At 36.2% G+C, this 22,869-nt stretch overlaps 2 protein-coding genes across 5 annotated transcripts in view; one reads left to right on the top strand and one right to left on the bottom strand.

Moving 5' to 3' along the window:
- Nucleotides 1-22,869, bottom strand: part of klhdc8b (kelch domain containing 8B) — a 133,531-nt gene that overhangs the window by 55,827 nt on the left and 54,835 nt on the right. The gene's annotated exons all lie outside the window — the stretch shown is intronic.
- On the top strand, nt 1,973-4,762 carry LOC309481443 (uncharacterized protein). Of its 2 annotated transcripts, XM_082146354.1 has the most exons (6): nt 1,973-2,040; nt 2,183-2,227; nt 2,942-2,974; nt 3,121-3,179; nt 3,367-3,532; nt 4,234-4,762. In XM_082146354.1, coding segments are annotated over exons 3-6 (342 nt in total). In that variant the 5' UTR covers nt 1,973-2,040; nt 2,183-2,227; nt 2,942-2,972; the 3' UTR covers nt 4,349-4,762. The 2 variants fall into 2 exon arrangements, with proteins under 2 accessions (XP_082002480.1, XP_082002479.1); XM_082146353.1 differs by lacking the exon at nt 1,973-2,040 and having other exon boundaries at nt 2,184-2,974.

Here is a 22,869-nt window from a genome sequence, read left to right as displayed (position 1 = left end):
CCTGTTACTCCGTATGGTCATACGGATAGAAGCAGCAACAAAAAAATGATTCAAAACTGTATAGTTTTTGTAAAATACAGAAAACAAGCATGATGCCGTTTTCTGCCGTCTCGTTTTCCTTTACGTGAACTTTGGATCCCGTTGCATGAACCGAGGCCAGCAAAAATGTTCCTTTCGTTTTGTTAATCTGTAATTATTTAAGTGAAATAGCCTATATTTTGCCTATATGCCTATATATTAGTTTTATATATTTAGTTTTATTCTGTTTCCTCCGTTCACAGAAGCGCTTTAAGTGCGTGATGTGACATTGTGTGAATCAATGTTCTACACTATCCTGCAATTTTCGCTGGTTTCAAAAACAAAAAGTTGCATATTACCTGCTATTCACTTTCACTGAAATGTAGGCCTAATTGTTTGACATTTGGTGACATATACAGTAGCATATACATCCTCGGGAAAACTAATGCCAGCACATTGCCATTGCGACTTAGGCTACCTACTGTATGACTTGACAGCTGAGCGCGGGCATTTCACTCACGTTGATATTGGCTATGCGTCAATATCACTTGCACAGTAGCCTAGCCTACTATTTGAATTCGTGATTGGTTGACTGCCAAATTAAAATATTTAACAGAATGATCAAATAACGTTAATAACCGGTTAACCCTCTGAGGTCGGCAAACGCGCCCCCGCGTTTTGCTGGATTTTCTTCACATTGTAGTACAATAAACTTAAATTACTCCGTCATTTATGGTTATACAGAAAAAAGAAATATAAAAAAAGAATCTGTGATATTTCTACTTTTGTATGTGTCCACTTACAATCAAATCAAAACATTGTGCTTTTGTAAAATAAAGAAAATAAACAGGGTGTGCGTTCTGCCTCTCTGTCGCGGTGAACTTTTTTTTCTTGAGCATGTCTATAAACTGAAACAAAACTCAGCGAATACTTGTCACGCATTTATGAGCCATATGCCTTTATACACATTTAAGTGTGTACTTTTAAATGATCAGATTCAAACTGAAAACAAATATTCTCTGTTTAAGTAATTTGTATAAAACCAACAGGATGTCCAGTATCTCAAACGCTTGCCAATTATTTTTTAATTCGACCACGCCCACTCGCGCAAAAGAGATTCACATGCAAATCTCCACATGGAACGCGAACGCCCTCGTTACCTCAAACACAAAACACTTCACAAGTCTCTGCTTTTCGTCGAGTTTGGAAGACGCGCTGTGAGCTTACATTGGATTTACCTCAGAAGAAGAACGCGATTTGAAGACAAGAAAGATGTAAGGTAAGAAATTCTTACTTATTAGTTTATGGTATTGTTGCATAAACTTCACATTGCAGTTGAACTGTTGCTAGATATATGGTGAATATTATACTATTTAGACCCGTGTTTACTGTTAAATACTGTTTGTGGATATCTGCTCAAACATAGATATGTATAACCATAATATTTTGGAGCGCGATGGCGTTTGAATGCATCATATTTTGGAGCGCGCTGTGGGTTTGAATGTATCATATTTTGGAGCGCGCTGTGCGTTTGAATGTATCATATTTTGGAGCGCGATTGCGTTTGAAAGGAAAAATGCACCAAACATTACACTGTTAAAAATTACCAGCATTTCACAATAATTAACAGTGTAATGTTTGGTGCATTTTTCCTTTCAAACGCAATCGCTGTCCATCATGGCCTCCTAATCATCCTCATATACTGATTGGCTTCATCGCTCTGTCTCCTCTCCACCAGTAAGCTGGTGTGTGGTGGGCGTTCTGGCGCAGTATGCTTGCCGTCGCATCATCCAAGTGGATGCTGCACATTGGTGGTGGTTGAGGAGATTCCCCCCCTTCCATGTAAAGCGCTTTGAGGTCTCAGAAAAAGCGCTATATAAATGTAACGAATTATTATTATTATTATTATTATATCCCAATGAATACCTGTAAAAACTACAGTATCCTTGGATTTTACAGCATTTAACTCTTATTTTACAGTAAAATACTGCAATCAAAAACCTGCTGTTATATCACAACAAGGTCTGTAATATCACAGCAACACAGTGAAAAAAATAAGGATTTCACAGCATTAAACAGTATTATTACAGTGAAATATTGTATTGAAATATGCCCTGGGAAGTCACATGACATAACCGAACTGTTTTGAATTTGAATTGAAAAGGCGCGGTCGTGTCCCTCTTCTGAATTTTCGGGCTGAATGGAGAAGGTGAGCAGAATGTTTGCAGCACTTACACCCATGTTATTTTAATATGATAATAATATTTACTTTATACGTTTATCGCATGACACAGTTCACATTTTGTTAGCAAGTGCCCGGTATTGTTGAACGTTCTCTCACAGCATTTGCTAATAGTAGTAATGTTAGTAATGACGAGAGTTTAGCTATAAGTTAATTTTTCATGTCACAGCACCGTTTAGACAAATCTGGTGTTTGTAAAGTTTATAAAACCAATGATGGGACAAACATTACTATTTATGTGTGCACATTTCTGTAATTAGTCAAGGTTATCATAGATTAGCAGGGCTAACCGTTAGCTGTTTAACTTTAATAACTGATTCAAACAAAACGGTCCATGAAAAAATATTTTTCCAGCGGATATCCTAGTTACAACATGACTGAGCTAACTAGAGTAAATTAGTCTCATGTCGTGTTCGACAACGGGAGGGTTTTAACACTAGGGTTTCCCACTTGTCCTGATATGAATGAATAATAATTGTAAAAGTTGTAAATGCACTTTACATTGAGTGAGCAATCTCAAAGTGCTACAGAAAAAAACACTATATATATACCACTATCATTTTTGACATACGGATAAAATTAAATTACAATGATCAATGATCATAATCTGCATTCAAACTGAAATTCTTATTGTTGGTTGCATTTGTGTAATTTCTCCTTTTTCTTTTCTTTTCTTTCCAGGTCATCAGAGAGAGTTTGATGCTTGAAGTTGATGTAAGATTGTTTATTCAAATATTTAAAATGCAAAATGAGTGATTACATTATCAACATTTACCTTGCATGATTTACTACCTCTGACCAATGAACAATATTTATCCTTTATCCTAAATCCATGCTATTGTGTGTTAACTATGTTACAGGCATGTGCCACTGGTCAATACTGCAGAACTCCCCAGCAGCCCCTGCTTGATCATTCAAGGTAATGTTACTTTGATCTAGTATCGACATTTCTAACTCATTATTTTGTTTTCATTCTAGAAATCTACAAGACCACAATAAATAATAATAATTATAATTATAATAAGAATTACATTTGTATAGCCATTTGTATCTTAAGCAGATCGCAAAGTGCTCATAACACATAATGTTGTATCTGTTCATTTCAGGTGACATGATGAAGCCCTCTGGATGGCTTGTATCCATCGAGGGACATGTCGTGATGGGCCCACACCCTTTCTTTTTACACGGAGAAGCTGCTTTCTTACGCAGCTATTACGTCTTCAACCTTGAGTATCCTGCCGCTGGATCGTCGACGCTGGAGTTCATTCAAAGGTATTTTATAAAGATAACATTTAATCTTGTAATTCACATTATAGTACAGGCTTCCAACTCAATGATTGTCTTGAGGTCTAAAATGCTGACAAACGAGGTACCTGAGGCTAGCCTGGTGAGGCTAGCCTGGTGAGACCATCCTGATCTCGCGAACTCATTCAATTTCGCTCTGCAGATCAGTCTGGGTTTCTACACATGTTATGCTGACAAATACCTGCCGGTCCAATCACAGCTATTTATTTTGTTTTGGGGCAGGCTATGTGATGATGATTTTGAAACGTCTATTGCGAAATGTGAATGCATTGAATGAAGTAGATGAAATTTTCTTTCAAAGCAGAACTAAATGCTCTCAGGCCCTTTATTGAAAAGGATATGTTTGTCATACTTTCAACAGGGTTTGGTTTTAATTTATCAACTGGCCAATTGCGTGAAGATGCATTTCAGTGGCGGCACACGTTGATATGGCCTCTCATAGTAGAAAATCAACCCTATTTGCCTCAGGCAAACCTAACCTGAGGCACCTTGGCTAAAAATGGCTAAAAAAAAATATGGTGAGAGTAAGATCTAACAAGTTTGGATTATAAATCTATTAGGGTTTGATGTGGGGAAAAAGCACAGCAAAAAGCACACCTTGATAAATGCTGTCTGCAATACATACTGTAAGTCTATTTAAAACTGAAACTATCTTTGCTTATTAACAGGTGCTTCCTGGGCATCAATCCTGAAAGAGGCTCAAAGACCAAGAAGCGGACAACAATGAACCCTCATGTGAGCACCCTTTTGAGGAAACTTATTGACTTTGAGTGGGCATCATAGTTTTTTTTTGCAGCGGTAGTTGTCAGGCTCAGTTTTGAGTAGCCTTGTTCTTTTAGTAATTTTTCAAGACAACTTTGCACTACAAGATTTTTACGTGTGGACTCATTATAATGTTTGAGACTGAGAGGAGCGCCTGACCCCTTTACGACATTCCTTCATCGCTCTCTTATCTTGCCATGAAGGCCTCATTCCCATCCTGTCCATTACTGTTATTGTGACACAGCTAGATGAATAGTTGAATTGTGAGACAGGTAGTTGAATTGCGAGTTTGCACAATTTCTCTGCATTTTCTGCATTTTAAGATGACTTTTATGACTAGAAAGTTGAATTTCTTGAACTCTTGAAGTTCTTGGCATCTGCTGTACATTGAAAAATATGTATTTGTTAATAAATATGCCATTGGGCTAACATTGACTTTACCTCAGAGTTGTTTGTTGGGGGGGAGGGGGTTAATTGTACAATGATTGTAAATTCACAGTAAATTATTGTCAACTTGTACATTACTTTCACAGTACACACTGTAAAATACAGGGCCTTGTTGTAACGATGTACAGCAAAAGATTGTAATTCCCCAGTAATGTACTGTAATATCACAGTAATTGCTTTGTCATTGAAGCTGTGAAGTTACAGTATACAGTTGTGCTTTTACAACAATGCATTGTAATATCACAGATATAAAATTACAGTAAATTGCTGTGAGTATATTTCACAGTATATTGCTGTAATCCTTACTGTGAAAGTCATGCAAAATGTATCCAATTATTTATTGTAAATTCACAACGAAAATTTTTGCAGTGTAGGCTTTATGTTTTTACTATTATCTCATTTCATATCATCATAACGAATGGAAACATTTGAAGTAACATAAGATAATCAATATATTTTTCTCTAGCATTGTTACTGAAATCTTTTGGAAGATTTATAGGCTGCTATAGGTTATTGTTATAATTATTTTATGCAGTACTGCACATAGCTTATGCCTACAAGGCACAACAAACATGGTGTTCATTATATTATATATTGTTGGAAACATTTGTGTGTGTGTGTGTGTGTATTCTGTGAATTTTAAAAAGCAATTTTAACCAGAAAAATCAAAAATGTATTCCCAAAATCGTGCAGACCTAGTTTCTCTTGATACCAGTATGTTCACTTTTTTCTTTTCTTTCAGGGACCAGATGCAACTGATAGGGTTGGGTATCGTTTGAATTTGAACGATTCCGATTCCGATTCCTTGTTTCGATTCCGGTTCCTAACGATTCTCGATTCCGATTCTTTTAAGAGGCAGGGTCAAAAAAGTTTAGATCAATTTTAATTCTATGAACTTTTTATGAAATTTACTATGAATTTCTCACAGGGCTGTTTTCAACTACAACATAAATATCAAATCTATTTTAAACAACTTTTTTAGGACATTTTAAATGAGCTAGCTAACCAACGGTCTTTCTGAAGGAAATAGTCTGACCTTCTCCATCAGTTGAAATATAAAAAAAATTGCATCACAATAAGTGTATTGTATTGTGATTGTCACTAACATTTTAGTAACTAAACTGAATTTTATTAGGTTTAGTGACAACATGTTACAATGTTTACATGGTACAATTTCTGGTAAGCTACGCCTTTTTATTATTTCATTTCAATTCAGTTATTGTGATTTGATTTAATATTGACTCATTTGGATAAATATTAGGTACTCAAGATAGGCGTTAATTTTTCTCAAGAAAAAAACAACTCACCCTATGCTGTAAACATACAGAGAGCCCTATCAGCTGCCTGGCAGTATTATTTAAGGTTAAAAATAACTCAAATTAAATATGTGGGGTTTTTTTTATTATAATAACAACTTTATTTAATGATATAAGTACGAATATAATAAATATGTAATATAGTACACATATTTAGCAAAATACTCTCTATAGCTCTTTTTTTCTTGCCAACTATGTGCTATAGCCTATACAGTATGTTCATTAAATGGCTTTCCTGAGGTAAATATGACATAATTGTTCTCCAGCTATGTTATTGACCTCTTCACGCTGATAAAAAAACACTGATTGATCGATATTATGTATGAGGAATATACATTTAGGTAAGTTGTAGCCTACTGTATCTTTCAACAGTGTTCGTGTTTTTTTTATTATTAGCTGCTTTAGAATCGAGATGATCGGTTCACGTGCCGCGAGGGATCTGTCACGTCACATTTACAAGCGCCAAAACGGTATTTATTGTTTGAATTTCGTAATAAAATTGACAGAATCTGAGAGCTGAGATTTTTTTGTAGATCATAAAGTAACTGCTCTGTCTAGTCTGTCGGTCTCCGTGTCCTCTTTGCTTCGCAATTTTATTGTGCGTGAGAAAATGGATGTGTGGTGTGAGAACGTGGTGTTAATTGCGTGTGTCTCACGGTAAATGTTTTCAAACGGACGAGCAGAGGACGAGGGAATATGGTTGCAACTTGCAAGATACCGAAGAATTAATAAAGGAAACATCATATAAGTACGTTTTTAAGGTTAAACGTCAGGGTTGTTTGCTCTGAATAAATTTTATGAGACGCTGTGTGAGTTAATAAGGCAACTCACACAGCGTCTCATAAAATGTGTCGGTTCGCAGTTTAGCATAACAGTCAATATACGCTTACACCTGTGCTAGTACACGCATTTACCATGCCGTGTGTACGTTACAAATGTTTAACTAAAGTGTCAGCAAGTTAACATTTGGCAGTTTGACATCGATTATGTAGTTACTTCAGTTCAGAATAGGGCTAGAAATGACTTAGACAGCGGTTTTTTCTTCCGGTCGGCGGATTGTGAATCGAAACTAGGAATCGAAATTTTAACTTTTGAACAATTCCGGGAAAATCGCAAAGCTAGTCCCGGTTCCAATCGATACTCGATACTCGATACCCAAGCCTAGCAACTGAGTCCTGCTGACTTCAACATTCACATGAGTCTCTGTACATGAACATGGTAAAGTCAAAATCAAACACCTTGGAAATGAAAGGCATGTACAATGTTTTTAGGAATGGCACAAAGGTCTCTGTCTTTGGATCATTGTTTTCAATGTGCTCTTTTGTCATTTGTTGTGTATTTTTGGATTATGTTGTGTTGTAAATAAATCCAAACAATCTAAAAGCCATTCTTTTTTAAATCTCCTCATTCTTTGTGCAAGGTTGCTCTGAATGACAGGGCCTGATAGCTCCTAATAGGGCAGTTAGGGGAGTGTCTTTGTCTTTCTCAGGTGTGAAAAGCTTACATATTAATGAACTCCCGCATAAAGCTTTCTCACACAAAACACGTCGTAAAAATTTTAAATCAATATATTGTCTTATCTGAATGAGCAGTCAGGGTGATTTTCACATAGTTTTGGAGCAAATATTCTAGGCTACGTCATACAATTTTCAAAAGTCTTGTGAAGAAATAATCAGTATGGGTTTCATGGCCTTATTTCAGTGAGAATTTTTTTTTGTATTTTCACAAACCACGCATAAATGTCATTATCTCAAAACTACAAACTTTTACATACATGCTGCTGATATATTATTGTAGCAGAGTTTGTGCTGAATACAGTGTAATAAGACTTTAGCCATGACAATGTCACAAGTAACAGAAATAAGCACAAATGTCAGAGCATGTCAGAACACCTCCAGGGCCAGAAAACAGCTCAGACCCCAGAGGGTTAATGGCCTTTTCAAATAAGTGTGTCTGTGAACGATTCAATTAGATTTTGTTTCCTTTTCTGGTTATGTTCCTGTCAAAATTTTGTTCGTTTGTTTTCGTTCATTGAACAGATTCGGAGAATTGCTGCTACATTTTAAACTTGAAAGTACAATGTTTACATTTGGCATTTTATATATCAATGTTTTATGTTGGGCCTGCAATCATTTGTTTTTGAAAAATGTTTTATATTTCATTCATATTTTATATTTCTACATTCTTAATCAAACATTTGCCAAGAAATTCTAAATAAAGGGAGAAAAATAATCACATATGAATGAGTAAATTGAGTACATATTTATATTATATACTCAATATATAGGCTATATATATAAACTATTATTTTAGTTTATATATATATATATTAAAAGAAGTATTTTCCATGTGGTAAATATATATATATAAACTATTAATTGATTGAATTTATAGAAAAGGTACTATATCGTGATATATATCGTTATCGGGATATGAGATGACTTATATCGTGATATGAGATTTTGGTCATATCGCCCAGCCCTAATCAAAGCTGTGTAGTTTTTTGCGGCAAAACATATAATGCAATACGATGACAGAGATGTATTAGAAAAACCTGATGTATTAGTATTTGATACTCATATTTTAACATTTACAATTTTTTTTTTTTTTTTATGAATAATCAGGATAACTTAATTTCCTTGATAAGTATTATTATTTTTCTGTTCTGTCCAGTTAGTGTTTTTGAAATACTCTAATAATGTAGAAGTTTATCTTTATGTTTACTTACCAATAACCTGAAGATGGACATTTTTAGAACTATACTTAAAAGACTTTTACTTACTAAACAAGTCTTAACTATCAACCTGATTAAAGAAGGAATGCAGTGGATTGTGTAGAACATGTTTCTCAGTTAGTTTTTATCACATTGATAATTTAGAGGCTTTAGAAATTTGCGTGAAAGCCATGAAAGAATAAAGGCTTTTTATATTTTTCTAAAAACGAATTACTCAAGTGCCTTGGATTGTTTTTTCTTATGAATGATAGGTTTTATAGGGTTAAGCTCCTTATTTAAAATATTTATATTGTGCCAAGACGAAAACACATTTCAGTAACACAATATGAGCATTCAGAATTCAAATTACTAATTTTTTTTTATTATTTTCATGCTAGAAATGATTAAACATGGACACAAAAAAAAGTCAGTTTGTCTTCATCACATTGGACCTTAAAAAAAACACATCTTGTCAACCACCCAAATAAGAATATAAAGTCAAACTTTAAGTGGTATAGACAGTACAGCACATGCTAGCTGTTCTACACATAAATGCCATTGGATTATGGGAATGGTAGTCTGGGAGCACAGTGCTTTAAAGGTGCCCTAGAATGGATTATTTTATTATTTTATAATGTTTCCTAGTGTGCCCTTATAATGTTAGTATGTTTTTTAGATCAAAATTAGTTATAATTTAGAAATAAAAGGCATATTTCCTAGCCTGATTTTATCCTTTGATTTGAACACTCAGTTTGAAGGGGCGTGTCTGCTGTGAGACTTCAGTGTAAACGCCCTCTGCTGTGATTGGCTGACATGCTTGCATATGAAATATCTGGCATTAAATGTAGAGCTATCAGGAAAACTTTTACTATTACAGCTTTTATACGTTTTTACTATTACAGCTGTCGGGATTAATAAATCGTGAGAAGTTTTTTAAGTATTTAGATCTATTCCCGTCACATAAAAGGTTGCAGTGAGCATTGAGCAGATGACAGTCTGTTGATCGCGTGAATGAAGATCTTATCACTGCAACGCGATTTACTGATGCATAAACAGTGTTGAACGACTTTGAGAGAAAGATTATCTGTCTGAATTTGAACAATTACACATCAGAAATTCACATAACCCACTGGTTCTCCAGAGGCTCGGATGAAGGAGCTAAAAAATATATGTTTGTGTTCATTTGTACATCCAAACACTGAGCAACTGCCATGCTTCGTTCGCTCGTTTGCAAGCCACAATGTCTCTCGAGTAAAAAAACAATATCGCGCTGGATCTAAATAACACAGTGTAAATTACCGTTAGTAAAATCACTACTTACCGCTTGCGGGAATATAACGTTAGTTGAAATTGCCCCCTTCGTCAGTATGAGACGCCGAGAGAAGCCTGGCTGCTTGATATTGTTCCAGGTTAGAAAAAAAGTCCGCGGTGAAATGGGCAGAGCAACTAACAACTTCGAATTAAACTGTAGCGGTATCCGATTATATATAGATAGATTATAGATAGATCTGCCATTTTCCCTATGATCCTCCTCCTGCTTGTTTCTTCACCTGCAGAACTTCTGATGATTCGGCTGCGCAGTTTCGCCTGGCACTGAGCATGGGCTAGCATATGCAAATTTTTGGAGGCGTACATATTAATGATCCCAACTGTTGCGTCACAGTTGGTGTTATGTGGAGATTCGCCTGTTTTTCAGGGGTGTTTTTCAAAAACGAGATTTAAATAAGAAAGAGAAAACTATGGTGTTTGAGACTCACTGTATGTCATGTCCATGTACTGAACTCTTGTTATTTAACTATGCCAAGATAAATTCAATTTCACATTCTAGGGCACCTTTAAAATCAAGGATCATGTCATTATCCCAAGCCTCCATCTACAAGCTGTTTTCTCCAATCAATCTAAACTCAACCCACCCACCTCGAATTCATCTATTTCTCCCCTCTGCACTCTCGCTGAGTTCGTCACCCCCTGCAGACTGCACTGTCCAATCACACGCAGTCACTTCTAATTAGAGCTCTCTGTTCTGATCAACATTCGTCGCCCAGGGAGACCCCATAGCAACCAAACACGTACTCTGAGACAATTAGGAAGTAGTGGCCTGACAAGATAAAGCAGAGAAAAACACACATGCATAAGCTTGCATTAAACCAGCACATACAACTGAACAAACAAATCATGTATTAATTCACATGGCAACTGTAATTTGGTAAACAAATGCACAAACATGCTCGTCCGACCACACAGCTGTTTCCAACCTTCCCGTATGACAGAAAGACCCTTATTAAACAGACCACCTGCTGGTCTTCCTCTTCAATTTTCATGACTGCAAGCAGGAAATATGGTCTTAATCTCATCACATCTCTTTTTGGATGTATAAACTGGTTAAGCTTTCTCCCAAAATAGATGCCTTGCCTCAAGCCAAAGCACATGATCATTCCTGCAGTTGATCTTCAGCTTTGAGTTCACACCAGCCTTCCAAATATTCCATGTACCATTCCATCACACTGAACCCAGAACAGGGAGACATCAGACTAGAGGAGTGACAGCCAGAGACTCGCACAGGACTTGTTGTCCCTGAGGAGGCAACTAGTACAGACATTTGTGATTTTAATCCCATCCGAAGTCAAACAAGTCTGTGTTTTTCTCTTTGGTAAAAATACTTGGGTAAAAATAACAGATCAAATTATCTACAGCATTTTGGCTAACTTGGAGATCTTCTGAGAAATCAAATTCTTTCAAATCTTGAAATAAGAATATTTATGATTGCAATATATATATTTTCACAACAATTCTCCTCATTTATTTTGACAATGTAACTCAAGCAATGTAACTACTCTTTTAACACATCATTTTTAAATGTGACTTAAGGATGCATTAAACTGATTAAAAGTGACAGTAAATACATATATAATACTACAAGATATTTCTAATTCAAATATTTCCATTTCAAATAAATGCTGTCAAATACTTTGTATTCATCAAAGAATCCCAGTTTCCACAAAAATATTAAGCAGCTCAATTGCAACATTGATAATAATAAGAAATGTTTCTTGAGCAGCAAATAATCATATTAGAATGATTTCTGAAGGATCATGTGACACTGAAGACTGGAGTAATGGTGCTGAAAATTCATTTTTTAATATATATTAAAATAGAAAACAGTTATTATAAATTGTAATATATTTTCACAGTTTTACTGTTTTTATTGTATTTTTGATCAAATAAATGCAGTTTTTTGTGAGCATAAGAGACTTTCAAAAACATGAAAAAATGTATACCCCAAACTTTTGAATGGTAATGTACAGGTGACAGACATCATCAGTTAATAATTGGAACTCAAATGTCTTTTAAAGCAGGGCTTTTCAAATTGGGGATTGAGGGAGTCCTAGACAAAATAAGACAAAATGCATGCGAGATATTAATTAAATGTTTAACAAATTTAACAATAAGTTTCATTCTACTTTCTGAAAAGTGGTCACATTTCATTCATTATATTTATCATGATTATTTTATTCAATTATCAGCATTAGTTTTTAAATGGAAGAAAGTATGAATGGGTTTTTATGTATTTAGTAAGTGGGTCCTTCGCAAGGGGATCCACGCATTTGTCGTTCCTTTGCATCAAAAAGTTAAACAATTCCTGCTTTACAAAACTAATCAAGTTGTAATAGCTTAAAGAATCACCTTACAAAAATGAATCCTGTTCAAATGGTGATTTAGACAGGAATTTGATGTATCTTGAACTGAAGTAAGATCACTGTCAAAGAGCCAGAACTGACTTATCTCCAAAAGCAGTGCTGCATCTCCAGTGAGAAAGGGGAGTTAAATGACTGATATTTACAGAGAGATTCAGAGGTGGTGTGGCAGGAGATGGGCGCAGTGTTTTAATAAGTGATCTTAAAGACTTCAGTCGTCCCAACAAGAGTCTGCTAAGAACACAGGCATCGTCGCCCATCATGCCATTTAAAGGCCACTTATTTCTGTCTTTCACAAAAGCACAATCAATATTCAAAATCACTAGAGGCTCTCAGAATATGGAACTGATAACAGCAGGATGTATTCTCTACAAAGTCTAAAAGGAGGAGGAGAAAAAATGTCAATAATTCACTGAAGGATGAAATTTAGGAAGCCTGCACAGCTTTAAATGGATAGAGAGCATCCAAACAAGGAAGAGAATGTGTTTTTACCAATAAATGACACAGTCTGTTATTCAGCTCTATTTGTGCACCTTCTTGCCCCTCGATCAACACAGTGCTCTTGAAAGAAAGAGGTGGAAAGTGCTTACACACGCCGGAAAACATTGTTCCCTTCAAGCACCATAGACGGTGACTCACTGAAAACCAAACAGCCCTTTTTTTATATTCAGAGAAAAGAAATGACGGAACCTTTTCAATAACCCTTTTCTGCTTTGGACAGAGGCGCTGTATTATCCAATAATATTCAAACCATTTCAAAGAAAGAAATGATAAAGGGATGATATTTCGAACAGGAACTTCCTCTAGCATTGATGTGCGGCACACAGAAGAGAGGAGAAATGGGGCTGAATTGCAAGAGTGACTTTCCTGGGGTTTCTTTTTTCCAATACATCTTAATAGAAGGCAAGTCTGCTGCTGTAAACATCACCTTTAAAGGACACCAGCCGGTCTGAACTTTCTCAAATTTGCTCCTCCAACTTATACTTAATATACTCGCATGACATAATTAATTGAATGTGAACAAAAATGTTTATTCGTACAGTTTTAAGGTCACGACACGTCTAATTTTAATACCATGTTATCTCCCCCCTGAAAATGTATGGAAAGACGTATTACCAAATGTTTTCTAGGCTGTATGAATGAGATACATAATTGTAGGGCACATTAAGACATGAGTAGATTGGATTTATACGTAAATCGTCCATAAAATTATTCTTGCCTATTTACTGTATCAATTAACTAATTCATGTAAGCATGGGTTTTCCAATTGATTCATACGAACATTAATTCTGCCTTTTTATGAATGAGGCCCATTGAACAGACTGTAAATCCATTCCTCACAGCCCTGTTATTGTCCATGTTTCCAACAATTTACAGGAAAAGTTCATTCAAAAACATTTATTTGCTTTATGTGTCATTCCAAACCCATTTTTTTATGCATTTGATTTTCTTTCTTCCATAGGCCACAGAAGGAGGTTCCATACAATGAACGTAAATGGTGAACAGATTTACTATTAAAAGAAGAAAGAAAAATGTACTATAAAAGTAGTCTAACTTGGACAAATTGTACGCTTCATTCTAAGTCTTATGAAGATTTGTACATGAGTTTTAAGTCAAATCTCACATGTGCAATTTAAATATGTGTATATTAAAATGTGTCATATTTTTACGCGTAAAAAGATACCCAAGATCCTAATGATGAATATGACTTCAATCCTGGTATGATTCCTTGACACGCCATATTTGAATATATGAAAGTCAATGAGATAGCTACGATAGAGGGTTAGATTATCAGTAAATAAATTAAATTTGAGTCTTCACCCACACACAAAGCTGTTGTCACGGTGTGTTTGCAGGCAGACAGACGAAGACAGATGAATAATGTTCCAACGAAGTTTAATAGCAAATATACTTCGCACCAGGCGAACAGGCATAAACAAACACCACTAAATGTGAACGTGACCAGACAAATAGTGAAGACAGGGGTACCGTACAACTATTTAGTGAACTAAACAAATGAATTAATAATTGAATCACGCCTGGAACAAATGAACTAATAAATGATGTGACCATGGTAACTAAAGAGGGGCAGGAAATCAAACAAAGGAAGGCATGAACTGAAGAAATACAAACTAAAAGCTTGAACTGATGGTGACAGCTATCGTGCCACTTGGAATATAAAACACCTTAAGTTGCATTGACTGGTTTTATGATTTTTAGCACCTGACAGACTCTAGTCATCTTTCACATTTATTATAATATAAAGAGTAGCATAGACATTCTGCTGAACATCTCCTTTTGTGTCTCAGAGAGAAAAAGTCATACAGGTTTGTAACGACATGAGGGTGAGTAATTTATGAGAGAATTTTCATTTTTGTGTGGACTATCCCTTTAACTAGATGTACCGCATGGCGGTACAAAATATGACCGCCGCTCAGGCCTGCACTGGCTTTCCACAAAAATAAATGACGTGGAGCAATTTGGCTGTATTGCGTGTTTATGTATATACCTAAAAAAAGTAGTAGTATGTGCATGTCTGTCTGTGTGTGTGTGTATGTGTGTGTGTGTGTATGTGTGTGTGTTTGTGTATGTGTGTGTCTGTGCGTGTATGTATGCGTGCGTACATGTGTGTGCGCGTGTGTGTTTGTGCATGTGGATTTGTATGTGTGTGTATGGGTGTGTGTCTGTGCGTGTGGATGTCAGTGTGTGTGCATGCTTGCGTTTGTTTGTATTCCTGCATGTGTGTGTGTGACAGTCTCATCCTAAACCAGCAACCCTTCGCTCAACACCACCATCTACAGGCCGATGAGTGTACAGTCACTAAATGTGCACATAAATTAATTTATTTTATACCCCCCCATGGATGAAATTCTACGAAACTTAGCATACCCCCAGAGGATGTCAAGTTAATCATACACATGAAATATGGTGCAGTTCTGAACATCTCAACTGAAGATAGGGGCGATTAAAGCAGAATAATATTGCATTTTCATTTTTTATGGGAGGGGCGCAAATCACAAATGAGTGATTATGGGCTAGGTTGATGTGGGCCCTTAAGACCAACATACCATAAAAATGTCTTCATCCTCGGTGCCACGGTTCAGGTAGTTATTTAGGAAAAACTAAATTTTTGGGGTTTGGGGGGGCCCAGCGCGGGGGGGGGGAGTGGCCCCCGGGGACCAAACGAAATTTTTCCGTAAAAGTCTAGTGGGGCTACATGCCCACCAAATTTCATGTTCCCCGGTGTTTCGGTGTCCCTGGTATCGTTGACGAAAAATTCAGTAGATGACAAAAAAAAAAAAAAAAAAAAAAACTTTGACAATCCCTATATGACCGCTTTCGCTAGCTACGCTAGAGGCGGTCATAATTATACCTTTCACAACAGGGTTTTCCCTTTCCTCCTTATTTGGTCTTAGCTTCTGGTACATTTCTCCGTTTCAACCATGGCTGTCTAAGTCACTGTCTATTCTCTCTATTCTCAACAATCTATCATCAGTGCTCTTTCAGAGACTGTCTTTAGTATTCATAGCACAAACGAAAAACATGCAGCAAAACAAAAGTTCATAATGACAGATTCTCCTCCTCTCTTTTCTCTAATGATCTTTTCCTCTTCAGGCCAATGATTAAAATGAGCCGTTGAAGTGGCAGTGTGCAATTTCACATTGACCTTTACTCGCCACAGCCACACACACACACACACACACTGGCCACAATGCAAAAGAATAATCAACTGATAACAAGCTACCATTAGACACAAGAGGCTGTTCAAGTCAACATTGCATTTTGTGTGATGAGCTGTTGTTCTGAAGAGGACAAAATAAATAAATAAATAAATACGAGGACGATATAAATATGAGAAATTCTCACTGCAGTGAAAGGGAGAGATGAATAAATGCCTCTCAGGTGACCTTACTATTAAAAATAATATAAATAACCTCAAACTCTGCTCTACAGTATATGTCTATGAAAAATAGCCGACATCCCACCCTGCAAAAGCCCATTTCCGGGAGATAGCACCCCATCCCTCAATATTATAAAATGACATAATTACTGTATATAATTTGCGGGCGTCTGGGAGACACCATCAATATGCGGGAGACTCCCAGACCTTCCAGGAGAGGTGGGATGTCTGCAATAGAACAGAGACTACTTCATTCCCATTCAGGAAATGAGATAGAAACATTAATGCAGAGTGTTTTGGACCAATCAGTAATGGGATTGAATAATTAGATGCAATTAAGTGAAACTCCCAAACAGAAAGAGGCAAAACTGGAAAGCACAAAATTGGTTCTATTTACATTCTTAAATAATATTCCCTGTTGTACTGTGAATAATTCATCAGTTATTTAAATAAGAAAATTAAAAAATTGTCATGGTAATATTTGTAATAACTTCTAATAATGAGTTTAAAAATGACACACAGGGCTTGAATTTCGGCGTGGGATTGCGGGTATTGTGCATAATTTTAATCATTCCCGCAGGTCTCCCACTTATAATGCAGGAAATTCCCGCAAACATTGATTCACTTTAGCATGAAGGTTGTATTAGTAAATTAATCCACACAGATTATAAAATAACATTTTAAAACTGTCTGCGAGACGCAATTTCTCAAACAGCGTGAGTGATTCAGCGGTGCTGCGTCTTCTATTTCTCGTCTCTCAAGATGGGTTGCACAAGGCAATCGTTAAGCGCGCTGCAGGCGGCGATAACACTCGCGTTTCGGGAGTCGGGATAGACGGAATTGTCACTTGCATAATCGGCCCAGCATTGCATCATGAGTAACTAAAGTTGACCATTTGCACGTCTTTTTAAGTCTTTCCAGTTTAAGCATTCACGCGATTTTAAACTATTCGGTAGGCTACTTGCCTAGTCTGAGAGATGGGGTTTTTTTCTCTGCACACATACGTAAAGCAGCCTCACAAACAGCTCGCGGGTAACAAATGTAATTTTTCGTGGATTATATCGCTTTAACAGTGAAAAACATGCGAAAATGATGTCAATTTCGGTCTTGGTGAGTATCCTCTAAACACAGTCGGTTATGTCTTAAATAAGCATAAATCGCACGTGACCGTATAATGAAACAGGATCCGTGCACTAGCTCTTACAGTGACAGCAGCCATATGTGTCTGTCATTCATTTGGTTGTCAAAACAACAAAACATAGCTTTCATTTGAAGGAATCAGGATTAATAGCCTATGTATTTAATTTAGTCAGGACTAAAATACTACCCAGTGTTATTTTTCATTTGATTACTTTATTCAGTCTCTGTATTTCTGAATACTAGTGTTAGACCTAAGCAAAAACTTTTCTCTTTATTTATCTTTATTGGGATCTCTATTCTATTGTATTTATTTGTGCTACTTTTTTCAATTTATTTCAAAGATTGAAATCAAGCTTCCTTGTGTTGTGTAAATTCTTAAGAACAAAATTACCCCATTGTAAAAATGCAATGAGTGAGCATACATTTAGGTGAGATAAATGTAATAAAAAAAAAAAAGTCTAAACTCCCCCCTCAAATAAAAAATTCCCCCCTCATAAGAATCACCTAAGGGGGGATTTCCCCCTCATTTTCAAAAATGAAATTCACGCCCTGACACATTTCTAGGGATGTACTGATATTAAAATTCTTAAGTTAAATCAACAATGGTTTAATAACACTGTTAAAAGCAAATCTCAAAATGAATAGGCTACCCATTTTTCATACTGTACATCATAATTTTGAAATGCTTAATTCACTTGTAGTTAATTGTTCATTAAATGTAGCATTTAAAATGGTCGATTTTAAATATTTTTTATTTGTGCAGACTCCTAGGCAAAGAAAATGGGCCAAGCCAAAAATGGCAAAATATTGAGTGGTATTTTAATCGTCTTAACCATTTTAATCACAAAACTCTGGTCAGGAAGTTAGCAAGAACTGCACAAATACTGTAAAGTAACTCAGCACAGAATAGCCTTCCCCAACAATGTCTCCCAGTGCATTTGAGTTTAATGTGAGACCAAATATTTATTATAGGGTTCAAATCTGGACTGTGACAAGGCCAAAACACGATTCTGATGGACTTGTTCTCAAGCCACTTCTTGGTTGTCTTTGTAACTTGTGCAGAAGTATTGTCTTGTTGAAAAATAACACCTGATTATTCCTCTAACAACTTTTCATTTGTGGGAAGCAAGCCATTCTGCAATATTCTCCTGCACTTCAAAGCATTAAATTACTTTTCACAGTGAAGTAGCTCACTAATACAGCAGCTAAAAAGACTCCTCACACAATAACACAGTCTCTTCCTCCATGCTTCACTGTGGTAGAGATGTATTTATTATTATATTTCTCAGCAGATTGTCAAAGACACCGAGCATTATCATGCAACTCGCGTTTCATTGTGATTCATCACTCCACACACAACTTCCCATATTCTGAAAAAAACGTTATTCTGTATTTGATGTTTTTCTTATGACAGCGATGGCTTTTTAAGTAATGCTTTTGCTAAAATGTTGCTAATTTTCTGACCAATTATGTGTGTTTAAGACAATTAAAAGCTTAGTGTTTAGCCATTTTGGGCTTGGCACATTTGTTTTTTTGCCCAGAAATGTAGTCAAAACAGTGAATTTTATTAAAGTTCATGATAACTTTAAATAACAATATACAACAATAATTTATCAGTTATTGGCCATATCACAACTCATATCTCTTATTACAGAAGCTTATTAAACCACTGAAAACAGAAGTTATATCTTCTCTTCTGTAGGGGAATTTACAGTTAAGACCCAAGGATCAGATATGATGAATGAAGATCAGGAGTCAAGAGATGCAATCTATTGAAGATTTTTTTTTTTTACTGAAGAATAGTTTGCAGTTTCATTAGCAGAAGTCAGCTTCACACTCAGCGAGGAGTTCGTAGGCCGCTCAGCTTACACTTCTCAAAACAACAGCAATTTTACTCCAACACAGGTCAACACATCAGGTTGAATGATTCTGATTGGTTAAGGCAAAGATAAAAATTTCCACTGAGGCTACCAATCTGAGTTTCTGGGCTCCAGTTTGTCTTGTCAGATGGTCATTTCACCTCCCCTGCGTACCAGTTGTTCACCTCGTGAATGTCAGGTCCTGTACAAAAGGGTACCAGAAACACACACACACACACACACAGCTTTTTAAGGTCTGAGTTGGCCAAGCTCTAGCTCTGATCAGGACATTTTCCCACAACATACTGATAAGATATAGGCTACTTTCTCTCAGTAAGATGTTCAGTCAATATTCGTCATTATTCTCTAGTGATTGAAGATGAAGTGTAAAAGTAAATTCTTTAACTAAGAATAGGTGACGTAGGTGTCAGGCCTGAGTGACCCCAGTGACCTAGGCTGTCAGGGTCAGCTACAGTAGAAGCATATTAACGTGTTGGGTTCTTCTCTCAAAGAGAGAGCACGTTTCAGAGAGCAGACATGTAATTCTATAACTACTTAAATCTCATTAGCTTGAAGAAGTCATTCAAATTGTTTAATATTTGGAAGGATAAATATTTATTAATAACTTGATTAAACAACACTCAAAGGATACATTTTGAAGTGGCAGTTGATTCCGGAATACAACCATTCACTTCAAATGAGCAGCGAACCTGTATTGTATCCTGAAGTCTTGAACAAGTGGACACAAGTCTGTTTGCTGAGAGAGAGAGACCATGTGTGGAAGTGCAAATATTTACTGATGATTAGTTTCTCATTAGAGAGTGTTGTTTACGTGCAGAGCTGACACACTTAACATGATTCCTTCTCATATACAGCGGCATCCGACCATGACAGACCTCTCACATACTGATAGTACTAAACACAAGCTGTGCAGTGAATACCGAGGCGATGAGTCTGAGATCCTCAGTTAGATATAAACACACAGTCAAACGCATACAGTACACACACACTATGGTTTGCAGCATTCGTCAAGCACTAAGCAGAGGCATTAACCTGAGGTGACAGACTGATGATAAACACCAGCAGCCAGAGGCTGAGTGCGTGAAAACAAACCCAGAAACGTGTGCACACACAGGCACCCCCGAGAACACACCTGAGTGATTATGCAAACACAAATCAGAAACATTTACAAAGTAATACAAGAACAGTGTGTGCGAGACCGAGACAGAGAGAGAAGCTCATTGCTGTCTACAGTCTACATAGGCAGCATACTAAATGTCATGGAACGACACTAACTGTCGTGCCACAAAAATAGTGCTACATTTGCAAACTGATTTCAACAGTTTGACATTAGCATGTTGGTAAGATAAAGACACTCCCATAAGCTTAAAAATAAATAGCACAAAGAAAATGTTGTGTAGAATAATCCATTTAGTTACTGTAAACTATTTTTAGCAATACTTTGCACTACTCTGAGCATTATTACTTATTATTAAGTCTATTTTCTTTTTAGACGTTGTCTCACCATCTTGGATGTATTTTTTTCATGTACCATATTTCCTGGAAAATAAGTGCATTTTTGAGAGAAAAAATACACAGAAGAGTCATACTGGTGTATACATTTTTTTTTATGATTACATTCAGAAATAATGCGGAAAAAACTATAGGTTTTTAAAAAATATAAAAGTGGCATTCATTATAAACCACACTTGAAATTATAAACAATTTCATTAATATTTACTATAAACAAATTAAAAGCAAAACTAAAACTACTGACATGTGGAAAAAGGCGCTATACAACTAAACATGGGTTCACATTTGTCTCAAATGGCAAAAATCCAAATGTGCATGTTTTGCGTGCTTGACGTTAATAGCATTATATAAGTCGCTTTGGGATGCAAGTCACAGCACGTTTCAGATGATAAGAAAAAGTTAAGTTTATATTCCAGAAAATACGGTGGCCTGTCGCAAAAGCATTATAGGATTGCCTTCTCTGTGAGATACATGGAATGCTGCCCAAGAATTTGACAAAAAAAAGTGATCATTTACTCTTATTGGTAAATTAACTGTTCCTTTCAATCTTTTCAATGAATCAGTTAATCATCAGTTCACAAAACGTGTCTGAATGATTCACAAATCAATGAAAGACCACGTAATTTCCTCATTATAGCTTCACATGGAATGTTATCACGAAAAAGCTAGGCAGCGACTGCAGGAATATCTTATTATTGGAGTTAATATGATACAAATAATTGTACATTTATAATGACGCTTTTAAAATATGCTTTATATGTGTGTGTTCCCTATCTCCTATCTAGAGAGAGAGAGAGAAAGAAGTGATCTCTGTTTTCTTTTGGTTTTTGCTGGCAACCGTGAGCTGAAAGAAAGTGCTTGTACTGATAGAATTCGTGACATGTCTGATTAATCACAGTGAGAGGTGCTGCTAGTCCTCACCAGCACACATGCCGCATCACAAACATCCATCAAAAACAGCCCCAAAACTGTTCACATAGCCTTTCCTCTACTCTAGAAATAAACAGCAAGACAAACAGGAAGTTGCAGGAAAGGCAAGCCATTAGCGTTATAAAAGGGCACAAAACACAAGCGGAATACATAACACAATCAGCCGGAACATCTCTACTACTGACGTCTCACGCTCAACACAGGAAGTCTGGATTCACTCTTGTGGAGTAGAACAATGTAATCTCAAAATGACAGTTTGGTTTTCCATTAAAACGTACAAAAATGGAGCTCTGTTCAATCCTTATGAAGTTGTCACTGCAATACATCCAGTTTGAAAGTATAGGCACGAGTTTGCATGTGATCAAGAGTTTAATTTGAATGTTACAGAGGTCTGAGACGACTCACTAATATAAACTTTCAACGGATTTCTCCAAGATCAAGAATGAGTCTGAAATCAGTGACATGAATTATATATACACTATCAATTTAATATTACTTTAATATATGTTCAGTCAGTCAGAAGGATAGACGGATAGATGGATTTGTCTGTCAATAGATATATAGACAGAGACAGACAGATAGATAGATAGATGGATAGATAGATAGATAGATAGATAGATAGATAGATAGATAGATAGATAGATAGATAGATAGATAGATAGATAGATAGATAGATAGATAGATAGATAGATAGATAGATAGATAGATAGATAGATAGATAGATAGATAGATAGATAGATAGATAGATATTCCCTCACAGAAACGTCCTGCAAACTCTACCTCACACACACACACACACACACACACACACACACACACACGTTCTGCTGAAATGGACTTTAAACTGAATAACTTCCCCACAGGGCTGAGTGGATGAGAGTCTCTTCAGGGAAGTGGGTTAATCGTCAGTTTGATTACATCATTAAGAGATGTTTTCCAGTGGTATACAGGAGAGCGTGTTGAGCTAGTCAAGCAGAAACAGACAGATGGCTTCAGGTCTCATGATAC

The sequence above is a fragment of the Leuciscus leuciscus genome (genome assembly GCF_965113295.1).
Source record: "Leuciscus leuciscus genome assembly, chromosome: 18".
Taxonomy (NCBI): Eukaryota; Metazoa; Chordata; class Actinopteri; order Cypriniformes; family Leuciscidae; genus Leuciscus; species Leuciscus leuciscus.
This window is presented reverse-complemented; position numbering and strand designations above follow the sequence as displayed.